Below are 19210 nucleotides of genomic sequence, written 5' to 3'. Positions count from 1 at the left end.
AAAAAAGCTTTTCTGTCCATACAGTCCCCATGAGGAGGTATTGTAGTCTAGCTGTGACCTAAAAGTCGTATTTGTACAATCAAACCCATGCTTTGGCCTGCAGACATGGCCTTTCTGCATCCGTGAGCCAAATGTGCGAACTGGGCATATGCTGTAGGTGCCCACTTTTGAACCCTGGGTTATTACTACTAATTTAGCGTTACATTTTTTCAAGTCACTGCTCAAATCCCAAAATTCATGTTTACAACAGAATTTGTCAAAGGACTTTGCCTTCAGGCAGCTCAAGCTGTTTGGTTCTGTCCTGCGACCACGTCGTTTGTGTTAACATGAGACCTAATCTGCCTAAATGTTAGTTTAAACTTACTGAGGTTAAGATGAGTGTATCCATAGAGCAGAGTGCAGGAGGTAGCATGAGTGTTTCTAAACCCCCTGCTGCAGGAACACTGAGTGAAATTACAGTATCTCAAATAGAGTTCTAAAGGATTTGGGAAAGTCCAAAACAGAAAGAGCCACTTTCTAAAAGGGCTTGCGTGGAGTAAGATGGACCTACAGAATCCTCTGGTCATCTGAAAGTTTCTTCCAATTGGTAGCTTGATTTATCTTCTGCTCCGTCAACAGCTGAACGCATTTGCCCACCTTCTGCGGACAGTGTTGGATGAGATGCTCCGCCAGCCTGGTGCCTGGCCACCGCAGCACCCCCAGCCCCTCTTTGGTTTGGAGAGGAGGAGGTGGGAGCAGCGGTGCGGCACCGGGTCCTTGCTGTTTCACTTCAGTGCGTGCTAATTACCTTCTGTTGTTACCTCCTCTTCGCAGCCAGCCCCCACCTGTAGGTCAGCCTGTGTCTCTGACTACCACAGTTTCTGAAAGCTTCTGTGTTCTTTTCCTGAACGCCGGCTATTTAATCACCACCACCCAAATCCCTGTAATTACGGGGTTCAAATCTGCGACAAAGGCTCCCTTCTGCCACTCAGGTGAGCTGCCCCTAAAGGCAGCTCCAGCCCCGCGTGCCCCATGGTGCGGGGTCCGGGGCTGCTCTGGGGGACAATGGCAGGCAGGAGTGTCCTGCCCCCAGCCAAGCAGGAGAGGTCAACAGGTGACACAGGGAGAAGTGGAAGTAGGTAGTTAGTTCGGAAGGTATTATTTAAACTTAATAAGCTACCATTATATTGCTTGAACAGTAATCCCTTTGTTTCCCTTTGCTTTTTGCATGTCTTTGGGTTTTAGTAGGGGAAGGTTATTTTTTTTATCTGTTGTTCAGGTGCTTGTACTTTTAAAAATAAGATAAAGAGCATTTTTCATACTTAAAATGAAAGCAAAGCCTGTTTGTGTTTCATATTTCCCATCTGTGTCTAAACATTAATAAAATGAATTTGAAGGGGTCCTGCTTAAAATGCAGAATCTTTTTTTTTTCTTCCTTTTTTTCTTTCCCCTGAGAGAAATTGTATAATACCTGAAACCATCTTTGCAGTATCCTTAGCTGACTTGGTCCTGTACAGCACTGCGTGAGATTTGTGTTGCCTCTTCCTTCTTACTCAGTTCAGCAACTGGGAGCAGAACATAGTCCTTTTATTTAACTCAGCTCTGTTATACCATTGCTGTAAGTCCTCGGGCAGATAAATGGTTTAAATTGATGTTTGGACCCAGTGTGGTTTTTAATAATGCTCTTCTTGTGATTTGGAGCCATTTGCGTTTAATTGACTTTCATCAAGAAAAGAAGCTCCCAACCGTTTATGGTTGGATGTGTACCTGCTTTTTATGTCTCAACACAAGTCCTGTTGATGTTCTTGGGAGCTGTGAGGTTTGGTTCAAAGATCAGGTAGCTTCACATGTCAAACAGGATTTTTTTTTTCCTTCTGTCTCATGGTTAATTTATAGCTTTTATTATTGGCGTAGTGTGTTTAACACCCAGCACTAAAAGACTGCAAAGACAAAGGCTGGGAAATGGCCTTTCAGCTGACAGCGATGGGAAGCTGCCATTCCCCGCAGGCCAGGTGCAGAGTGGGAAGTGAGATGCTTTTTGCTAATGGGCAGAAGGGTTTTGCTGACGGGAGGGGAATGGTGAGACTCAGGAAGATTTGCTGCAAGTGAGGCTCTCAGTCATGTGTTTTCTTCCTGTTACCTGCGAGTTTTGGACCCCTTTTAACTCACATCTCCTGATAGGTCTTTCTCTCAGCCACTCCCATTTTCCTCCTGTACCCATTCACCATTTTCAGACTTTTAACCCAGTCTCACACCAGTGTCCCTGGCAGACCTGGTCATCTCCTGCCCCACTCCAGGCAGCGGGTTGCATGTTGCAGGCAGTGCCAGTTTGCCTCCTGTTCTCTGGGCGTGGTTTCTCCTTCTGCCTTCCCCCTTCACTCCAGCCCAGTCTCTTGCCAGTTAGCTAACTTGAGTCTGACACGCTGGGAGACTTGGACTTCCATAGGAACAGGCAAACTAAGGAGTAAGCAACAATAAGCCCTTCTCTTCGGCAATGTCTGTTCTTATGCCTGGTTCTGAACTTCCTGTGAATGGTGGGTAAAAGCCCAAATCAAATCTCTACATCTACATACCATTAGATGCTGGGGAACCTCAAATCCCAGTACAGATTTGGCTGAGCTGACTCCTCAATATCTTCCCTAACAGACTAACCTCTTATATTAACTTTTCTTGATACCACTTACCCACTGAAGTGTAAAGCTGAACTGATTAAATACATAACTGGATACAATATCATGTGCGTAGGTGTAGAAAAGTAATCTATAGAATTAACATACTATACTACATTATTGTCTCCAACTCAGAGGGTTAGTAGAGGAGCTCTGCCAGGAGGAGTTCTTTGCCCTCTTCAATTGTACAGTGATTAAAAGAATAAACAACATCCTTGGGATCTGCATTTTTGATGGTCAGGGGTTTTTTTTGCTGCCATCCCGATTTCTGTGTTAACAGACTTGTTTCCAGTTTTAAATTTGCAGTTAAATAAGTGTGTTGGTATTGGCATTTGCCTAATTATGTTTGAAAATCAATCTACCAAAACACCTCTGTTGTAACATTTAAATCCATACATGATAGGGCTAAAAAGCAGTTTGGTACCTTTTTGCACAGAATTGCAAATAGACGTTTGAAAAAAAAGTGGCCAAAATGCAAGCTTTCTTTTCTTTCTTTAAATGCTGAGATACAGATGGATTTGTGTTTCCCTTGATGCTTTGTTGATGCCAGTAAGACTTAGAGCAGTTTGAGAGGAGTCTCCTACCCCGCTGGTAGGTGTATGTTGTGTCATGGGCTGTTGTAGGGGAGCTGCTGAACACAGGTTGTGGCAGGTGCAAACAGCTCAAGTCTCAGCAGGTCAAGAAGACTGAGCTTGTCTCAAAGTAAGATACTTATTTTGAACTGTAATGTTCTTTCTTTGTTCTGACAGGCGCAGTAAGTACAGTAAGGCTAAGCAAGAGGCAGATGAGGAGAAGCATTTGAACCAAGGTAAAAGGCAGTGGTGCTTGGGTTTTTTGATTTGGTTCATAAAACATGTCTCATGTTCTGATGCTTGGGGAGTAAGGGATGACATTGCTCTTGAGATGAATATGTTTCTGTTTTCCTGTCTTGCAAAATTCCTTCTTCAAAACTATGTACTTTAGTAACAGGAAAAGTAGAAATATCTGGGTAAAAAGTTTTGAGGGAGCAGACAGGAGAAAGGTTCATCAAATTTTTCCACTGTTGCTTTCCCCTGAAAGACATCTGTTCTTGGCCAGTGATATCTAGGCATGATTTTTTCCCCACAATACTCTGCTAAAGCAGTTTCTGGATGGGCCGGAGGCAATCCTGCAGGAAAGGGTATATGAACTTTGCTGCATTTTTTCCAGGACTGAATCCTACCATTACTTCCATCTCAGTCATCCAGGTACCAAACCTAGGACCTAGGCTCAGAATTTCTTGGCTCACAAAAGGGAAATGGGATGTGTTTTAATCTCACAGGTCCATAGAGAGGCTATTGGCCTGTTAGTGATGGCAGTGATTTGTAAAGCTCATTTATTGGCAAAAGCCTGATTCCTTACATCAATATTGGGAAATATTAAATGTTTACATTAAAAAAAAATTGCATCGTGGGAAAAATACATTAAGTCCTTCCTTCCTTCATCAGTCATTCCTGGCTTACAGTACATTTTTATTGTACGCTCTCTTTGCTGTTGTATATCATTAAGGGTTCGGTCTCATATGTTCTGTGTTCAGCAGCATGTAGATCAGTGACTTCAAATAAAACATTTCTGCCTTGCAGGTGTTAGAACATATGTGGATCCTTTTACATATGAGGATCCAAACCAAGCTGTGAGGGAATTTGCCAAAGAAATTGATGCCTCCTGCATAAAGATTGAAAAAGTTATTGGTGTGGGTAAGTGCCAGGACTTTTGCATTTTTTTTCTGTAAATATAGTTTTAAATTTGCTTTTAGGAAACATGGGATCCTATGATTTTTGTATGACAGTTCCCCCAAATGAACTGACATAACAGTTTGACAGCACTAGTGCATGCTTCATGTTCATGACCATGGATTCTTGTGCCTTTCTCCTTAAGGGGAATTTGGTGAAGTATGCAGCGGCCGTCTCAAAGTACCAGGAAAAAGAGAGATCTGTGTTGCTATCAAGACTCTAAAAGCTGGTTACACTGATAAACAAAGGAGAGACTTCCTGAGTGAGGCCAGCATTATGGGACAATTTGACCACCCCAATATCATCCACTTGGAAGGTGTCGTTACTAAATGTAAGTAGGTCATTTTCATGACAAGGTCAATTTGGAAGTCACTGAGAAATTAAGTCTGTGGTGGTGTGTGCTGTGTTTTTTTTTTCTTTTCTTTTTACCCTCTTTCCTGTGAAATGACAGATGGAACAGATTCACTGATAGCTAATAGGAGGAAATCAGTGCAGGACAAGTCATTAATCTTGTTGTCAGCTATAAATGGGTTTATGGTTTCAACTGATACTCTATCTGTAGGCAGCTTGTACAAGATTTTGTAGGGGGAATTAATACTGCAGGGCTTGGCTTTTTTTTTCCCCCTTCTTGCTATGCCAAGCAGGCATCTTTCACATCTTTGCTAGACTGAGCTGATTGTTACAGGATAGGCAAAAGCAGATGGTGAGCAAAGAATTTAAAATGGTTGGGAGAAAAAAAACCAAAACAAAACTACAGTTATATGTTTAAGGTACAAAGCACAGATGTAAGGAGCAAGCCTTTGAAAAGAAGTAGGCTATTTTATTGTGAAACTTCCTTATTTGTTTTCTCTGATTTACAGATGTGATAATTTCACTCTGCAGAATTTACCTGGCTGATCTTTTTGTTTGTTTGGTTTGGGGTATTTTTTTTTTAACTCTGTTAGCGTTCACTGTGCCATGAACCCTGCCTTAGAAAGAGAATGACAGCACTCGCTGGATGCTGTTTGTAGGCTAGAACTGAAAAGACACCTGTAAGACAGACATGCTTGGGTCTGACTTGATAAGGTGATGCTGTGATGATGTAGTTATTTTCTCTGCTCTGACTGCCCTAGGTAGCATGTTGGCAAAGCCTGGCACTGATCACTAATCCTAAAAGACCCTTTGGATGTAGGGGCTCATGCTCAGGGTAGCAAAGAAAGCAGTGATCTTGTGAGCTGCTGTTAAAGGGTCGAATTTGTGAGCTTACCTTCTGCAGCTGATGGTGTGCATGGTGAACATGAATGCAGGGTATTAATAGCGTAAGGAATTAAAATTAGGTATGGTTGCAAAGTTAAAAAGTAAAATATTACTAGAACGAAGTATGTCCCATAGAGGGTTGTCAAAGCCATCGATACCACTGAAAAACCCTGTCCTTGAATGTCGGTGGGAGCTGGATGCTTACTTTGCCACTTGTGTTTCTGGAAATCTTACCCTTGCTCATTTGTGTTTCCCTCTCCTAGTCTGCCTTCTGTCACAGTTGTTGAAGATGGCTCATACAGTGTGTCGCTGTTTGCTTTTCAAGACAAATTCCACTAGGGAAAATAGGGGTTTGGACTAATTTTGACCATCGTTTACTGAGGGCCTCCCTCAAAACTGAAATTAAAAGATAATACTCTGTTTAAATTTTGCAGGTCTAAGTCTCTCTTTCTCTTTTTGTTGTTGTTGTAACAAAGAGAAGGGGGGGTTGTGGTCAGGCCACAGTGTTTGCTACAGACAGTGATTTTTCTAGCACCTCTGTAAAAGAAAGGCAACAGGGGAATCTTTGTGTTGAAATCCCACTGAAGCTGGAAACCCCTGAGCTATTAGAGCTCTAGCTGTTGTAAATGACTGTATGCATTTGCATAATGCAGTTGTCACTGAATTAAAATTATTTGAAATTTTCATTGAGGAGGTGGTAGCCTGACCCAAGAATGTTTCATTGCCTGGCTCGCAGTAAGCGATGCTTCCACAGCAAGCCAGCTTGGTTACCTCAGAGCTGGTGTGTTTGGTAAACAGGGCTGCTTAAGAAGACATTTGTCTCAATTTCTCCATAGGTTTTCTGAATGCTGTGATAGATGAATGCATTTAATAAACTGAAAATTAAAATGTGAGATAAATAGTGGTGTAGATGGGGGGTTGAAAGAGGCAGCAAAAAACCATGAATACATTATTGGCTGCTAGTCAAGTACTTTAATAATTGACTCACTGATGGTAACTTCTTCTCTCTCTATCCCCCTCCCCTGCTAAAGAAGTGCCTGAGTAATGAAATTACATGTTAATGCACTGAAAGAGTCTCCCTTTCTTCCTTTCTGCGTTGACATAGTATCTTTTGATTGAGGAAGGTTAATTAAAACTCATTTAGCTGTATTTGTTCAGTGGAAGTGTTCCGGTCACAGTTGCAAAGGATAAATGAAACAGTGACATATGCAGATCTGGTTAGAGTTTTTTCTCTTTCCGCCAAAGAATGCTTGTAAAGGTGAATTAGAGGGAGGACAATTTTTTATCACATCCCTTTCCTTAAGGGTGCAAGTACTCAGCCAAGGTCAGTAAGCTCTTCATCCAGAGAAGTTCGCTGTATGCAATACCATTGCTTCTCTGCTGCAGTCATGCAGATGGTAAAGGGTTCAGCTGCCAGACTGGCATTTCACAGGCATGCCAGTTTGCATGGGACCAAAACAGTAAGAGTTTTGATAACAGTAGGGAAGGGAAGGAGAAGCAGGAACAGTAAAAGTCCTGCAAAGGATAGGTTGGGACTGAAAAGGTGAAATAAGTAACGATGAGTGAAATAAGTGATGTTTCGCACATAGATGTTGGCGTAAGTGAAATTTTCGGTACGGTCAGTCCTTATAGCATATTGTTTTCTAATTAAAAAAAAAAGTTTACTTCAAAAGTGGAAATCCCTGACAAACGAAGAGATAAGCATCTTGGTGAAAAATGCACTGAGGTAGAAATGATTAGAGGAACTTTCAATGCTGCAGCATTTCATGGTAGGGTAATTTCATAGCTGGTTGTTCTGGAGCAGATATTTGCTGGTGACAGAAGCAAGGAAAAGTTCAGTAGTTCCGATACCTCTGATGCCAAGACAGAATTGAGCTATCTACAACCTAGGTGACATGTCTATTGAATCATTCTTTCCCCATAATGTTCCCTTATTCAGAGCTGCTCCAGTAAGTACAGAAGCAGAGTTTCTCTGGGACGCTGTCTTTTATTCAGGAAGAAACTCTGTAGTTCCTGTAGCTAAAGCATAACTGGGAGGAAGGGTTGCCATGCCAGCCTGGTGCTGATCATCAGGTGCTTCCTTGACTTCAGGTGGGCTTAACAGTGCTCATCTTGGGACCGGGCTTTTGCCATTCAACCTTTGATAAGTCACTTCTGTACATCTCCCATTGCTCACTTTTAGAATGGAGATGATATTGAACATATTTCTGCAAATATCTAGGTGCTGAATATCCAGCATGATTTAACCCCATGAAATAATTAGTGTTACTTGTATGTATCTAAATGTTTTCAGTTTCAGCATCGTATGACTTTGTAAAGCTCTTAAAGACATCATCAAGCATTATTTATGTATTTGCTGATGTTTAGGCAGGAAAGTGCCTAGAAAGCATCCCTATGTCAGAAACATTACATTACATTTCTCTTCAGATTGCCCAGCTTGGCTTTCTGTATTGCATCATGGGAAGCTGAGTGCTGCTGAAGCACTATGCCCCACATGTGACACAATTCATTGAATCATTTATCCTGTGGTTGATTTCATAAGGCAAATGACTGTGGCTCATTTATAAATAACAAGAGACATGGAATACAAATTTAGGACAGAGAAAGTTGAGAGGAACAGCTTGTATTTTGCATTCTTGAATCCAGTTGTCTTGGAATACCTTGTAGCTGCTGACAGCTTCTAACTTGCCTAAAGCGTTGATCTTTCGAAAGAGGCAGAGAGACCAAAGCATTCACAAATTCCATTTTGAAAGAGGATGGCTTTCTAGTCTGCAAGCAATTTAATTACACTAAAGATTTTTGTCAAGTTTGAACAGATCTTTGTTTCTTAGCTCTCAATTACCAATTCATATATTCCTTAGAGAACAGGAGCCACTTTAGTTAAAGACCTTGTCAATGAGTCAACCACAGGGTTAACCTTTCAGATGGGGCCCTTTAAATGTTTCTGTCCTATAATATTCCTTCTCTTGCTCCCCACAGCTGAGGCATAAGCTTGGTGCTTTTCAAATTAAATTAGATTGTGTAAGCCAGGTGTCTTGGCAGTAAAATCATGTGCAACCCATTTTTATCCCATTAACATCGATGTTCATCAAGGAATTGTGTTTTTCTTTATGTGAACTCTAGGTAAACCGGTAATGATCATAACTGAGTACATGGAGAATGGCTCCTTGGATGCCTTCCTCAGGGTAGGTGATTTCTTCATAATAAGCTAAGGAGATTTTATACTGGGAAACATTTTCTGGTTTTCATTCTGGTTCTTTTTTTGCAGAAAGATACTGAAAATTCAGCATTTTTAGAGAAATTATGTTTGTGCTTGGGAAATTCTGTTTTCTGGTGTTGCTCCTATTGAAAACCAGCATAAATGTAAAGTAGAAGAATATAGAATAAATGTAATGTTTAAAATAGCAGGGTCTTAAATAATCCATGTTTAATGGGAACAGTTCTGATTTGCTCTATTTTTGAAAGCATCGCAGTGGTATAGACTCATTAAAACCAGATTTATTGCAAACTGGATACTGCATCACTGGAAGCTGTGACAGAACCTCTGGGTTCTTACTTTACTGGTGAATTATAGACACTAGTCAGGAGAGTGAGGAAATAACATTGCATTCTATTTGAGAGAAGATGGGAATCCAGAGATACGCTCTTTGCCAATTTCAGCAATGGTAATAAGGTAGCTTTTAGCTTAATGCTCTGTGATTTTCTTCCTTTCCCCGTATGCAGAAGAATGATGGCAGATTTACAGTCATCCAGTTGGTGGGGATGCTTCGTGGCATTGGCTCAGGAATGAAGTATCTGTCTGACATGAGCTACGTGCATCGGGATCTAGCTGCTCGAAACATACTAGTCAACAGCAACTTGGTCTGCAAAGTGTCTGACTTCGGCATGTCCCGAGTCCTGGAAGATGACCCTGAAGCAGCTTATACCACACGGGTAAGGAGGGAAAGAAAATGTCCAGTGAGTTTTCTTGCCTACATACTGGTTTTGTCTGACTGTGTGGGAGGTGACAATGGTTGGTTTTAAAATAATCTCAGTCACAAGTGAAAACCTGTATCACAATCTAAAAATAAACATTGGCCCAGACTCCATAGCTACTGTAAGTTGATGTAGTGTATTGCTACATCAGCAGCTACATCAGTATTTCTTCTCTGAGGGTGTGACCCGTGTATTCCTCTAGTTCCTTCAGTGTCCTAGAGTGCGTGACAGGAATCTGATGCCAGAAAAGAGAGCTTGGGCTTCTATTCCTTCTGATGTCTACAGACATGCATAATGATTTCCAAGCGGCTAGTCCCACTGAGGTTTGATACAGCAAGTGTAGATAAGCCACCAAAAAAAAAATAAAAAAAAAAAAATCCACTTTTGCCCATCGCAAAGCGAGTCATAAATTTGACCTAAATAACTTGGACCGGGAAAAGAGTGAGACCTGCGTTCCCATTTTTTGTTTCTTGCCCATTTTATCTGTATTTCAGCATCCCACTGTTAACTAATTTTGCTAAAGCCATTTTAATATGCTGCTTGTGGAATAGTACTAACGCAAGTACTTCTGGCCACAAAACAACATCCTGACCATTACCAGGCTTTGTACCAATACCTCTGTAATTAACATGTGTGTGAAGAAACAAAAGTCAGAGTTTATAAAGTCTCCTTTTTTAATTGCTTATTTGCTTTGTTTTTAAATATCTGCCATTCTCCATCTGTTCTCCCTAGTGCAGAGTTTGTTTGCAGCACTCAGATTTTGCAGTTTAATCCCAACACTCATCCTTTAACGGATTCACAGTTCATTATAGGGAAGGATAGACTCATGTAGTATTAAATGCTGGCTAGCCTTGGTATTTCTCGCTCATAAGGGTGGCAAGTGGAAGAAGCAGAAGCAGAGGTCTGAAAAGCTGTATTCAGGGAAATCAAAGTTTAGACAAACACACAAGGGTAAGACAGAAGTGATTGAAAAGTTTCCCTTTGAATTTAGTGAGTGGAGATATAGTATTATGTTTGCTCTCAGGAGTAAACTACAGGGAATCAATGACATTTGCTTTACAGTGCATTGTCTTTATATGGTATCAGTAATGAAGGATCAGGAAAATTTGGATGAACTCCACTGTACTTAAGCAGCTAAATAAAAAGAGCTTATTGACAATTTTTAGAATGACAACCATGTATAAACAATGTCCATGCATCTGTGTCTGAAAGGAGGAGTAGAGCTTTTTCATAACCAGAGATGATGCAATAAAATACAATTTTTAAAGCAGCCTTTTTTAAGAGAATGGTGTGTTCTGCTCCCTGCTACTAGTATAACTCATTGAAGTAAGAGCATCCTCTAGCCACACAAGGCACATACTGCTACAACCTGATTCACAAAGGGCCTGATGCAAAGGCCAAAGACGCCAGGAGAAGGACCCCGTTTGATTTCACTTGGCTTTGGAACAAGTCCATATTAAACACTTGAGAGAGATATTAGAACAATAAACCATTCAGTATGCACATGCTGCACTCAGTTATGGGTAAAAACTATCTAGAAGATGGCTGAGAAAAAAACTACCAAAATAAACTTAATCAAAAAAGCATAAAAGAAATGAAAAAAACCCTAAAACCTTTGTTCAGCTTAAGTCGTTCCCCAGATGGAACTGCAGGAAAGCAAAAGCTCAATTAAAAACACCTTGCATAATAGCATAAACAAAAGGAGAAATCTCTGGCCTGGGATCACTCAGCTAAGGCAAAATCAGATAAACAGGATGGAGTGAGTTCTTCTTAAAACAGTGCAGGACCTCAGTGGCCCAAATCAGATGCCCAAGTGTTTTTATTTGTTTAAAAAGAAGTATTGTAACAAGAGGCAGCTCTCTTCAACAGGCATCAAAAGCAGCCTCATACTGTGGTCTGGTGTTGAACTCCTCCCACAGGGACTGGGAGAGCCCAGAGGCTTGCTTGCCGTCTCACATCTCTGGTAGGAGTTGGGATATTGCCCATGGGAAACACCACAGTATTCATAAATCTTCCCAGTTTATCCACTCTTTATTTTACCTTTTTGAAAAGCAAAACTTTTATAATCCCATTTTTCTGAAACAGGCCAAACAGGTCAGACAGGCAAGCAAGGAAATAGTAATTAACAGCATGTACTTATTTGTTTTGTCAACTAAATCTCTAATATATACTTTGTAAAACCCCTGGCTTGTTCTCATGCTTCAGCATAGCCCTGAGCAGAGATCTCTCAGAGGGCTGATGAAAATACATTTAACAATTTACTGGTTCGCCTCCTTGTGACTAAAGAAAACAGATGGGCAGCATTGCCTCCTGGTTGGATCTGACAGTTTTATGGCAAGAAAAAGAGAAAGTGGAAGCCTTTTTAAGAAGGATTCTGGAATTGCGTACAGATAACCATTTTGTATTTTTAATGGCAGTGTAGAACAGTGTCAGCCATGCACATTATTGGGTCAGTGACTCACTAGCCTGTGATTTCTTTTATTTGTGACAGGGTGGCAAGATCCCCATCAGGTGGACTGCACCAGAGGCAATTGCCTACCGTAAATTTACATCAGCTAGTGATGTGTGGAGCTATGGCATCGTCATGTGGGAAGTGATGTCCTATGGAGAAAGACCTTACTGGGATATGTCCAATCAAGATGTGAGTCTCCTTCTGAGCTTCCTCTTCCTTTTCTCTCCCTTTCCCCCCACGCCTTTGTCTTTGTCCTTAGATGTCTGCTGATGTGTTTCTGTGTCAATTGCTGTATGGTTACAAGACATTTACTCCAGGTTTTTAAAAGGATATCATGGGTGGTAGATTCCTGTTTTCTCAGGGACCATCTCTGGAACTAAGACTTCCTTAAATACTTCAAGCCTGGTCTCTGCTCAGGGAATAGGGGATTCTCAAGTTAGGGTCTATAACTTGTGTAACTTGTGCATGTTTTTGGGTTTTTTTTTTTTAATTTTAGGAAAAATATTATAAGCAATTAACGTAAGAAAGAAGAATGGAGGAAAGGGAAGCAAATATAGTTAAACTGTCAGACTGTAATACCGTCAAGAGAGGGAAGATTTGAATGTTGATATTAAATCTCAACTTTATTGAAAGTCTTTAAGAAAAAACACTTGAATTTAATGGGGCTTCCTATTAGGAGTTAATTCTTCAAGCCCCAGTATGCTTGTAATTCTTCCAGAGGATTTTATTTCTTGTAGGGTATCTAAAACAACACATAATGAAATCCAATTCTGATTATCAGTCAGAGCATCCTTGTGACAATTGCATAGCTGCCCCCCGAGGACATTAAAAAGCCGCTTCCTAAATGACCATTCTTAAATTATGCATGTCCTGTTTAACCGTACCATCTGGACTACTTCAGTGTATTCCAAGAGGGAGCATGCACAATGGCTGCTAGGCCAGAAGAGTATTTAATAGTAATGCTAATAAGAGCTTTTGCTAATAGAATTTTTATTAAATGAAAAAAAAAATCCCAGTGAAAATGAGGCATAGATTATCCATAATTCTTTTCCCAGGGGATTTACAAACATGTAAAGGAAGAAGAAAATGTTAATGTGAATATATGGTCATGGGAGTGGTTAAGTCATTTTACAAGTCGTCTGCTTTCTTATGTAGAGCTGAATATTTTCAAAGACTATCTAGATGCGGATGGCATTTAATCTAAACGGGATATAATTTTAATTTCCTTCTGATGTGAAATGTCTCTTCTGGCACCCAATCTTGCCTTCCTTTGCTAACAGGAAGTCATCAAGACTTAGCAAGAAAATAAAACACCAGATGTGTCTTAGTTATATCAGGCATGTCTACACAGCACAGTGGAGCTCAATGCAACAAACGCAGAGCTAGCATATTAGGCTGGTATACACTGCTAATGTGCGGTGCTAGACCATGTTGAAAAGCTGTCTTGAACATGACAGTGAAAGCCAATATTACTTACTGTCTTTGCATCCTCTTTTTAGTACATGGCGTAGACATACCATTTTTTTCTCCTTAACAAAGGTGAGAGCAGTGTTTTTCACAACAAAGCAGAATTGGATTTCAAATTATTCTCAGTGTCTGTTGAATCAAGAGAAATCAAAAGAATCTTCCTACTTTCTGGAGTAGTGAGAGCCAGTTTGTTTGTGGTCACTGAATAGCTGCTAATAGTGCAAGCATATCCCTCACCTTTTCCTCCCAGTGGATTTTAGCCACTAATTGGACAAGACCAGAATGAGGGAATTTAGTGCAATTCATTCTCTGTGCACTCCTGGTCTCTAGTCTCATGGTGAATCCTGCCAGCAAAGTCATATCAATTAATTAAGATCTGAAGGCTTGGGTCACGTCCCTGTCGTATCGGAATTGAGTCCTGGTCACGTCCCGTTCTCCTGAGAGAGCTAAGAAGCCATCACAGTACTGAGCTCTCTGGAGCTCTTTTTGGAGGGTTTGAAACTACTTAAGCTTGTGAGTTTTTCTGGTTTCTATTAAATATGAAATACCTACTTAAGCTGCTGCATTGGACTTCTGTAACCTTCTTGATTAAGCTGCACAAAAGGGTTCCCATCTCTGCATTTCTTAGTTCAGAGCATACAGTGGTGAGAGAACAAGTTCTCTACAAGGTCTGTATGACTGACAGAGATGATTTAGCCCAGGAGGAGAGGGAGGAGGGGGTGATCTGCTGTACCCTAAAAATGATGGGGAAAATTTCGTCTTCAACATATTGCACCCAAAACTGACAGATATTAAAGATTTGCTGTAGAACTGTTGCTTCTCCAACCCTTTGTCCAACGAGGATAGTTGCTTAATTCTAACCTGGGCTATTTTGTCATCCATGTATTCCATGTGCTCTTTTGTGATACATTGCCTTTCTGTATCTAATGTGTGCCTTGGATGCTGTAGCCTTTTAGTTTTGAATTGCTGAGGAGAAATGACAGTTCTGAGACCACCAACTGCCTGAGTCTGAGTGCAATTTTCCATGTTGTTTCACTTAACTGTGGATTTGTTTCCATACTTTGGATCGCCCTAGGATAAATGATACTCAGCTGGTAGATGTGAGTAGTGTCTGATGTTCTCTAATGTCTTCCTAATTGTGCCATTTATAGGTTATTAAAGCCATTGAAGAAGGGTATCGGCTGCCACCCCCGATGGACTGCCCCATTGCTCTCCATCAGCTGATGTTAGATTGCTGGCAGAAGGAACGCAGTGACAGGCCTAAATTTGGACAGATTGTCAACATGCTGGACAAACTCATCCGCAACCCCAACAGCCTGAAGAGGACAGGCAGCGAGAGCTCCAGGTCAGCTGTGCTTTTGTAATGGTGATGTATGAGGGAGCACAGTGGAAATGACAGGCAAAACTGCAAGTCACCTAAACCTCTGCGCTGGGATTAAAGCGTGCTCTGTAGCTCTGCAGAGCCAGACTGTACAGCAGACATTGCACCATGCATGAGAGTCAAGGGGTTGTGCTGGCATGCTGTTGAACCCTGCTGGGCACCCCCAGACTCTCCTAGCTCTGTGAGAAGGAAAACCAAATGAGCAGAGCTGTTGCTGTATCACACCAACGCTAACCAGTTTTATAGCACAGTCTTAAGCACATCCTGAAAAAGTTCTGATGCAGGCAAGCTCTGTTTGAAGACAAAGTTTTCTGCATCTTTTCCCTCTCCCCCCTAGTGAAAGGACTTGAACGGGTAGCCTTAATGCAGTGTAGCTAACAGGAGTGATGTGGTTTTCTGCAGGAAAAGTACCTCATCAAGTTTTATAAACCCTAGATTTGTGTAGGATTTGCAAATGAGCGTTATGGCATTACAGCCAACGCCTTGCGGGCATTGGGAAGGTGTGGATTAATTTTTATGTGAATTTGAATTTAATTTTGTGGAAAGCCAGTTTCATGTCTCCACCGATCCTGCATTACATTTGTGTTTTGTTTTGTTTGCTAAGCATGGTATAGCTGGTACGTGCAAAAGAAGCGCAGTAGGAAGGAAACTCCCAGAGTTGTAGGGTAAAACCAAAATATCTTTGTTGGGACAGATCAGCAGTTTGTTTAAGCTGGTGAAACACTGCTGAAGTAATAGGAACTTTACTAATTTACACCAGGTTTGTTCTGTTTTTTTCAAATGTCTTCACTTTGTCAGGTAAATGTGCTTACAGCAAATATGGAAAAGAAGCTTAAAAGAAACAAAATGAGGAAGATAATGGGAAAATATTTTTCAGTAGAAGGGAAGGTACAAAAATATCCATTGGGCAATACAAAATTAAGTTTCTTGAATCAGCGGAGGAGTAACAGAGGTTCTGTTTCAGCCTCCAACAGAGCAACATCCTGGAAAAAGCTATTTTTGTTTTAAAACTTGTAGGTCCCTTTGTGACTCTTACTTACAATGTACATTATCAGAAGAGGGATTATTAACCCTGTGAGGCCACTATCACCACGTATCCTCCAGATTGCCCTAATTGCATTGGTAGCCTGGCAAAAATGTATCCACCCTTGAGGCTTAAATAATTTACATGGTGAGGATCACAGTATGATCTGCTGTAATAATTTGATTTGAGAATCACAGCATGAACTCCTCCATTTTGCTTTCTTTCCAATTTACAGGTGCTTTTTGAAAATAGCTAGATTTTACAGAAGTTAATAGCCTGTTCAAGGTCATTTTGTGTGTGTGTGTGTGTTTGTAAGTTAATAGCCTTGTCAAGGTCATTTCATGTTCATGGCTATTTATAGATCTCTATTTTTCTTTTCTTTGGAATATGAATTTCAAATGTGCATATAACATTAATATATTATATGACTTTATATGTGAAGCATAATTGTGTATAATTAGGTTGCCATCATTGGTCTTGTGTTAGATAATACAGCAGAAGAGTTATACCAAGTATTACCAGCGTGTACTCGGTGCTTTAGGCAAGACATAACTGCTATTGCACGCCTAATCTTTGGTGATGTGCATTTTCAGTTAAATTGCTAAATGATAATTGGCTTGTTTAGATAGAGAGTAGTAATTTATAATGGTTTAATGAAACTGTGATTTACAATAGACACAAAATAATAAATAAGATTTATTAATAAGAGAAGGAAATTTTGTAAAAATAATTATTCGCAAAACTGTGCAAGGGAGAATGAGAAGCACATTCCACAGTGCAAACAAAGATCAAAGCTTGCATGATTCCCACCATTCCTGGCACACAGGTTGGTCAGGAATGGATTGATTAAAGAGGGGATTAACTCCCTGCTGTCCTCAGTTTGATTGAATGCACTGAGCTTGCCTGCGAACCTGGCTAGAAACAGAATTTATCTGAACCCGCCCTCCAAACCAGTCTGGCAGGTTGTGAGCTCCCAGTTCCTTTGTGCATACTTCAGTAGTGTTTCTATAGTTGCTGAGCTGAGGTCTGACACATGCAGGACTGGCAAGGTCTTGCATTGCTGCCTGTGAGATACAGACCCAGTAGGCTGAATGCCTTCCAGCATTGCCATCTTCTTTGGTTTTTGAAGTAAAAGCATTTTCTATGAAATTGGTTGCATCTGAGGTGGAAATTGTAAGCAGCATTGTGGTTCAAATTAGATCTGAAAGCAAAAATAGAAACCTAAGGTCAAATTCATTCTTAGCAAAAATTGGCCTATTACTTTGCATTTTGTTAAGTTTCTTGCATTGATCTATGCTGCTGTGCAGAGAGCCACCAGTTTTGCTGGGCGCGACATCCTGCTCCTACTTTCCCTAATCATTGAGGATAATTGTTGCGGAGACCAAACTTTGGTTTGCGATTTGTGATCCAGCTGACGCCATTTCTCTTTCCCTTCACTGTTTGGCATCCAGACCTAGCACAGCCCTGCTGGATCCCAGCTCCCCTGAGTTCTCGGCGGTTGTTTCTGTCGGTGACTGGCTCCAAGCCATTAAAATGGAGCGATACAAGGATAACTTCACAGCTGCTGGCTATACCACCCTAGAGGCTGTGGTGCATATGAACCAGGAGTAAGTACTCAGCAATATAACAAAAACCCTGGTAAATCTGGATTTAATCGGCTTCTTTTGCTTTGTGCTGCATATATTTACCCTCATTAAAGGAATGGAATGCCTTTCATTTGGATGGAGGATAACTTTAAAATGCCTCCACAATGCCTTCACTTATTTAATTAAACATTTCTGTACATCTGCCTTGCTTTTGCTATGTTGCTTGCGGTTGACTCTTAATATTTTTCACTGCACCAGCATCTGATCCACAGTTCTCAGCCCCCTGCTTCTTTTGCTTTTCACAGTGACCTGGCAAGGATCGGGATCACTGCCATCGCGCACCAGAACAAGATCTTGAGCAGCGTTCAAGCAATGCGCACCCAAATGCAACAGATGCATGGCAGGATGGTTCCCGTCTAAGCCAGTACTGAATAAACTCAAAACTCTTGAAATTAGTTTACCTCATCCATGCACTTTAATTGAAGAACTGCACTTTTTTTACTTCGTCTCCTCGCCCGTCGAAATAAAGATCTGCAGCATTGCTTGATGTACAGATTGCGGAAACTGAGTGTGTGTGTTGGGAGGGGGGCCTCCAGAAATGACAAGTTGTCATTTTAAACCAGACCTGGAACAAATTGTTTCTTGGAACATACTTCTCTGTTGATCAATGATATGTAAAATACATGTATCTATATAAATATAAAGTCACATTCAAGTTTTGATGCTATGTTTGCTGCCAGGTACTGTGCTTAAAAAAAAAACAAAATTACTTTCCTTCTCCCTATGACCTGTAGGATTACAACCATAGTGTTTTATTTGTGGGTGAAGCCACCGTTGTGCATCTTTCGCTGGAATGAAGAATCTGCCCTAGGATATTTTTTGCAGACTTGAAGCATCACTAATACCTTGCAGAAACATCAGTGAGAATATCATTTGGCTAATCAGTGCCTGCTGATTAGTGATCTACTCATTTACGGGCTTGAGACGTGAAATGACCCACCTCATGGATTACTGGGCGAAACTGGACTTCTGGGGCGATTATTGGCTGCTGTTGTGCCATGCTGAAGCCTAACCACTTAAAGACATTTTGTGAACATCTTGCCAGTAGTCAGCTGTGACAATCGTGGCTGTGGAGCTTTCAGACTTCTTTTCTCTTTCAAGAAGTGATTCCTTTTACCACATGGAGAAGGTCAGTGGAAGTACAGTGTCCAACATGTTCATGGTGCTTTGTTTCTTAAACTGTGCTAGGATTTCATCACTGTTGGGGAAAGAAAAAAAAAAAAAGTCCTGTGGTATGTATTATCTGGGGTTCCCAACTGGTTTGTGTGAACCTGTGCTGGTTTCCCAGACTAATTGCTTAGTGTTTCCCATTGTTTACTCTATTTGATGACAGTGAAAATTGCACTGTTTCAAAACCTGGTCTTGCTCCCAAGCTGTTGCGTGTTAGGATGTGCAGACAAGGTGCAGGAGTACATCTTGGGGCTCACTCAGTTCAGTGCTAAGAGCTTGACCCCATTTTGCATTGAGACCAGTAGGGATGCCCTTATTTTTGGGGTGGAAAAACCCCCACATACTGATCCCATAGAAAGTAAGAATAACCTTGTAAAGTACAGATACTCATAAATGCACCAAGAAGAACCAAGGACTTTTTCTGCTCTCTCATGAACTACAGTAGAACCAATATTTGTGT

General features: G+C 40.9%; 1 protein-coding gene across 1 annotated transcript in view; it reads left to right on the top strand.

Moving 5' to 3' along the window:
• EPHA4 (EPH receptor A4) overlaps nt 1-19210 on the top strand; it is a 108623-nt gene that overhangs the window by 84829 nt on the left and 4584 nt on the right. The window contains exons 9-17 of the mRNA XM_069792092.1: nt 3398-3456; nt 4250-4363; nt 4545-4730; nt 8759-8820; nt 9359-9568; nt 12102-12251; nt 14681-14874; nt 17386-17541; nt 17826-18709. Of these exons, the coding sequence (XP_069648193.1) occupies nt 3398-3456; nt 4250-4363; nt 4545-4730; nt 8759-8820; nt 9359-9568; nt 12102-12251; nt 14681-14874; nt 17386-17541; nt 17826-17940 (1246 nt within the window). The 3' untranslated portion in view covers nt 17941-18709. The remainder of the gene's footprint in view (nt 1-3397; nt 3457-4249; nt 4364-4544; nt 4731-8758; nt 8821-9358; nt 9569-12101; nt 12252-14680; nt 14875-17385; nt 17542-17825; nt 18710-19210) is intronic.

Source organism: Haliaeetus albicilla, chromosome 9 (genome assembly GCF_947461875.1).
Source record: "Haliaeetus albicilla chromosome 9, bHalAlb1.1, whole genome shotgun sequence".
Classification (NCBI taxonomy): domain Eukaryota; kingdom Metazoa; phylum Chordata; class Aves; order Accipitriformes; family Accipitridae; genus Haliaeetus; species Haliaeetus albicilla.
This window is presented reverse-complemented; position numbering and strand designations above follow the sequence as displayed.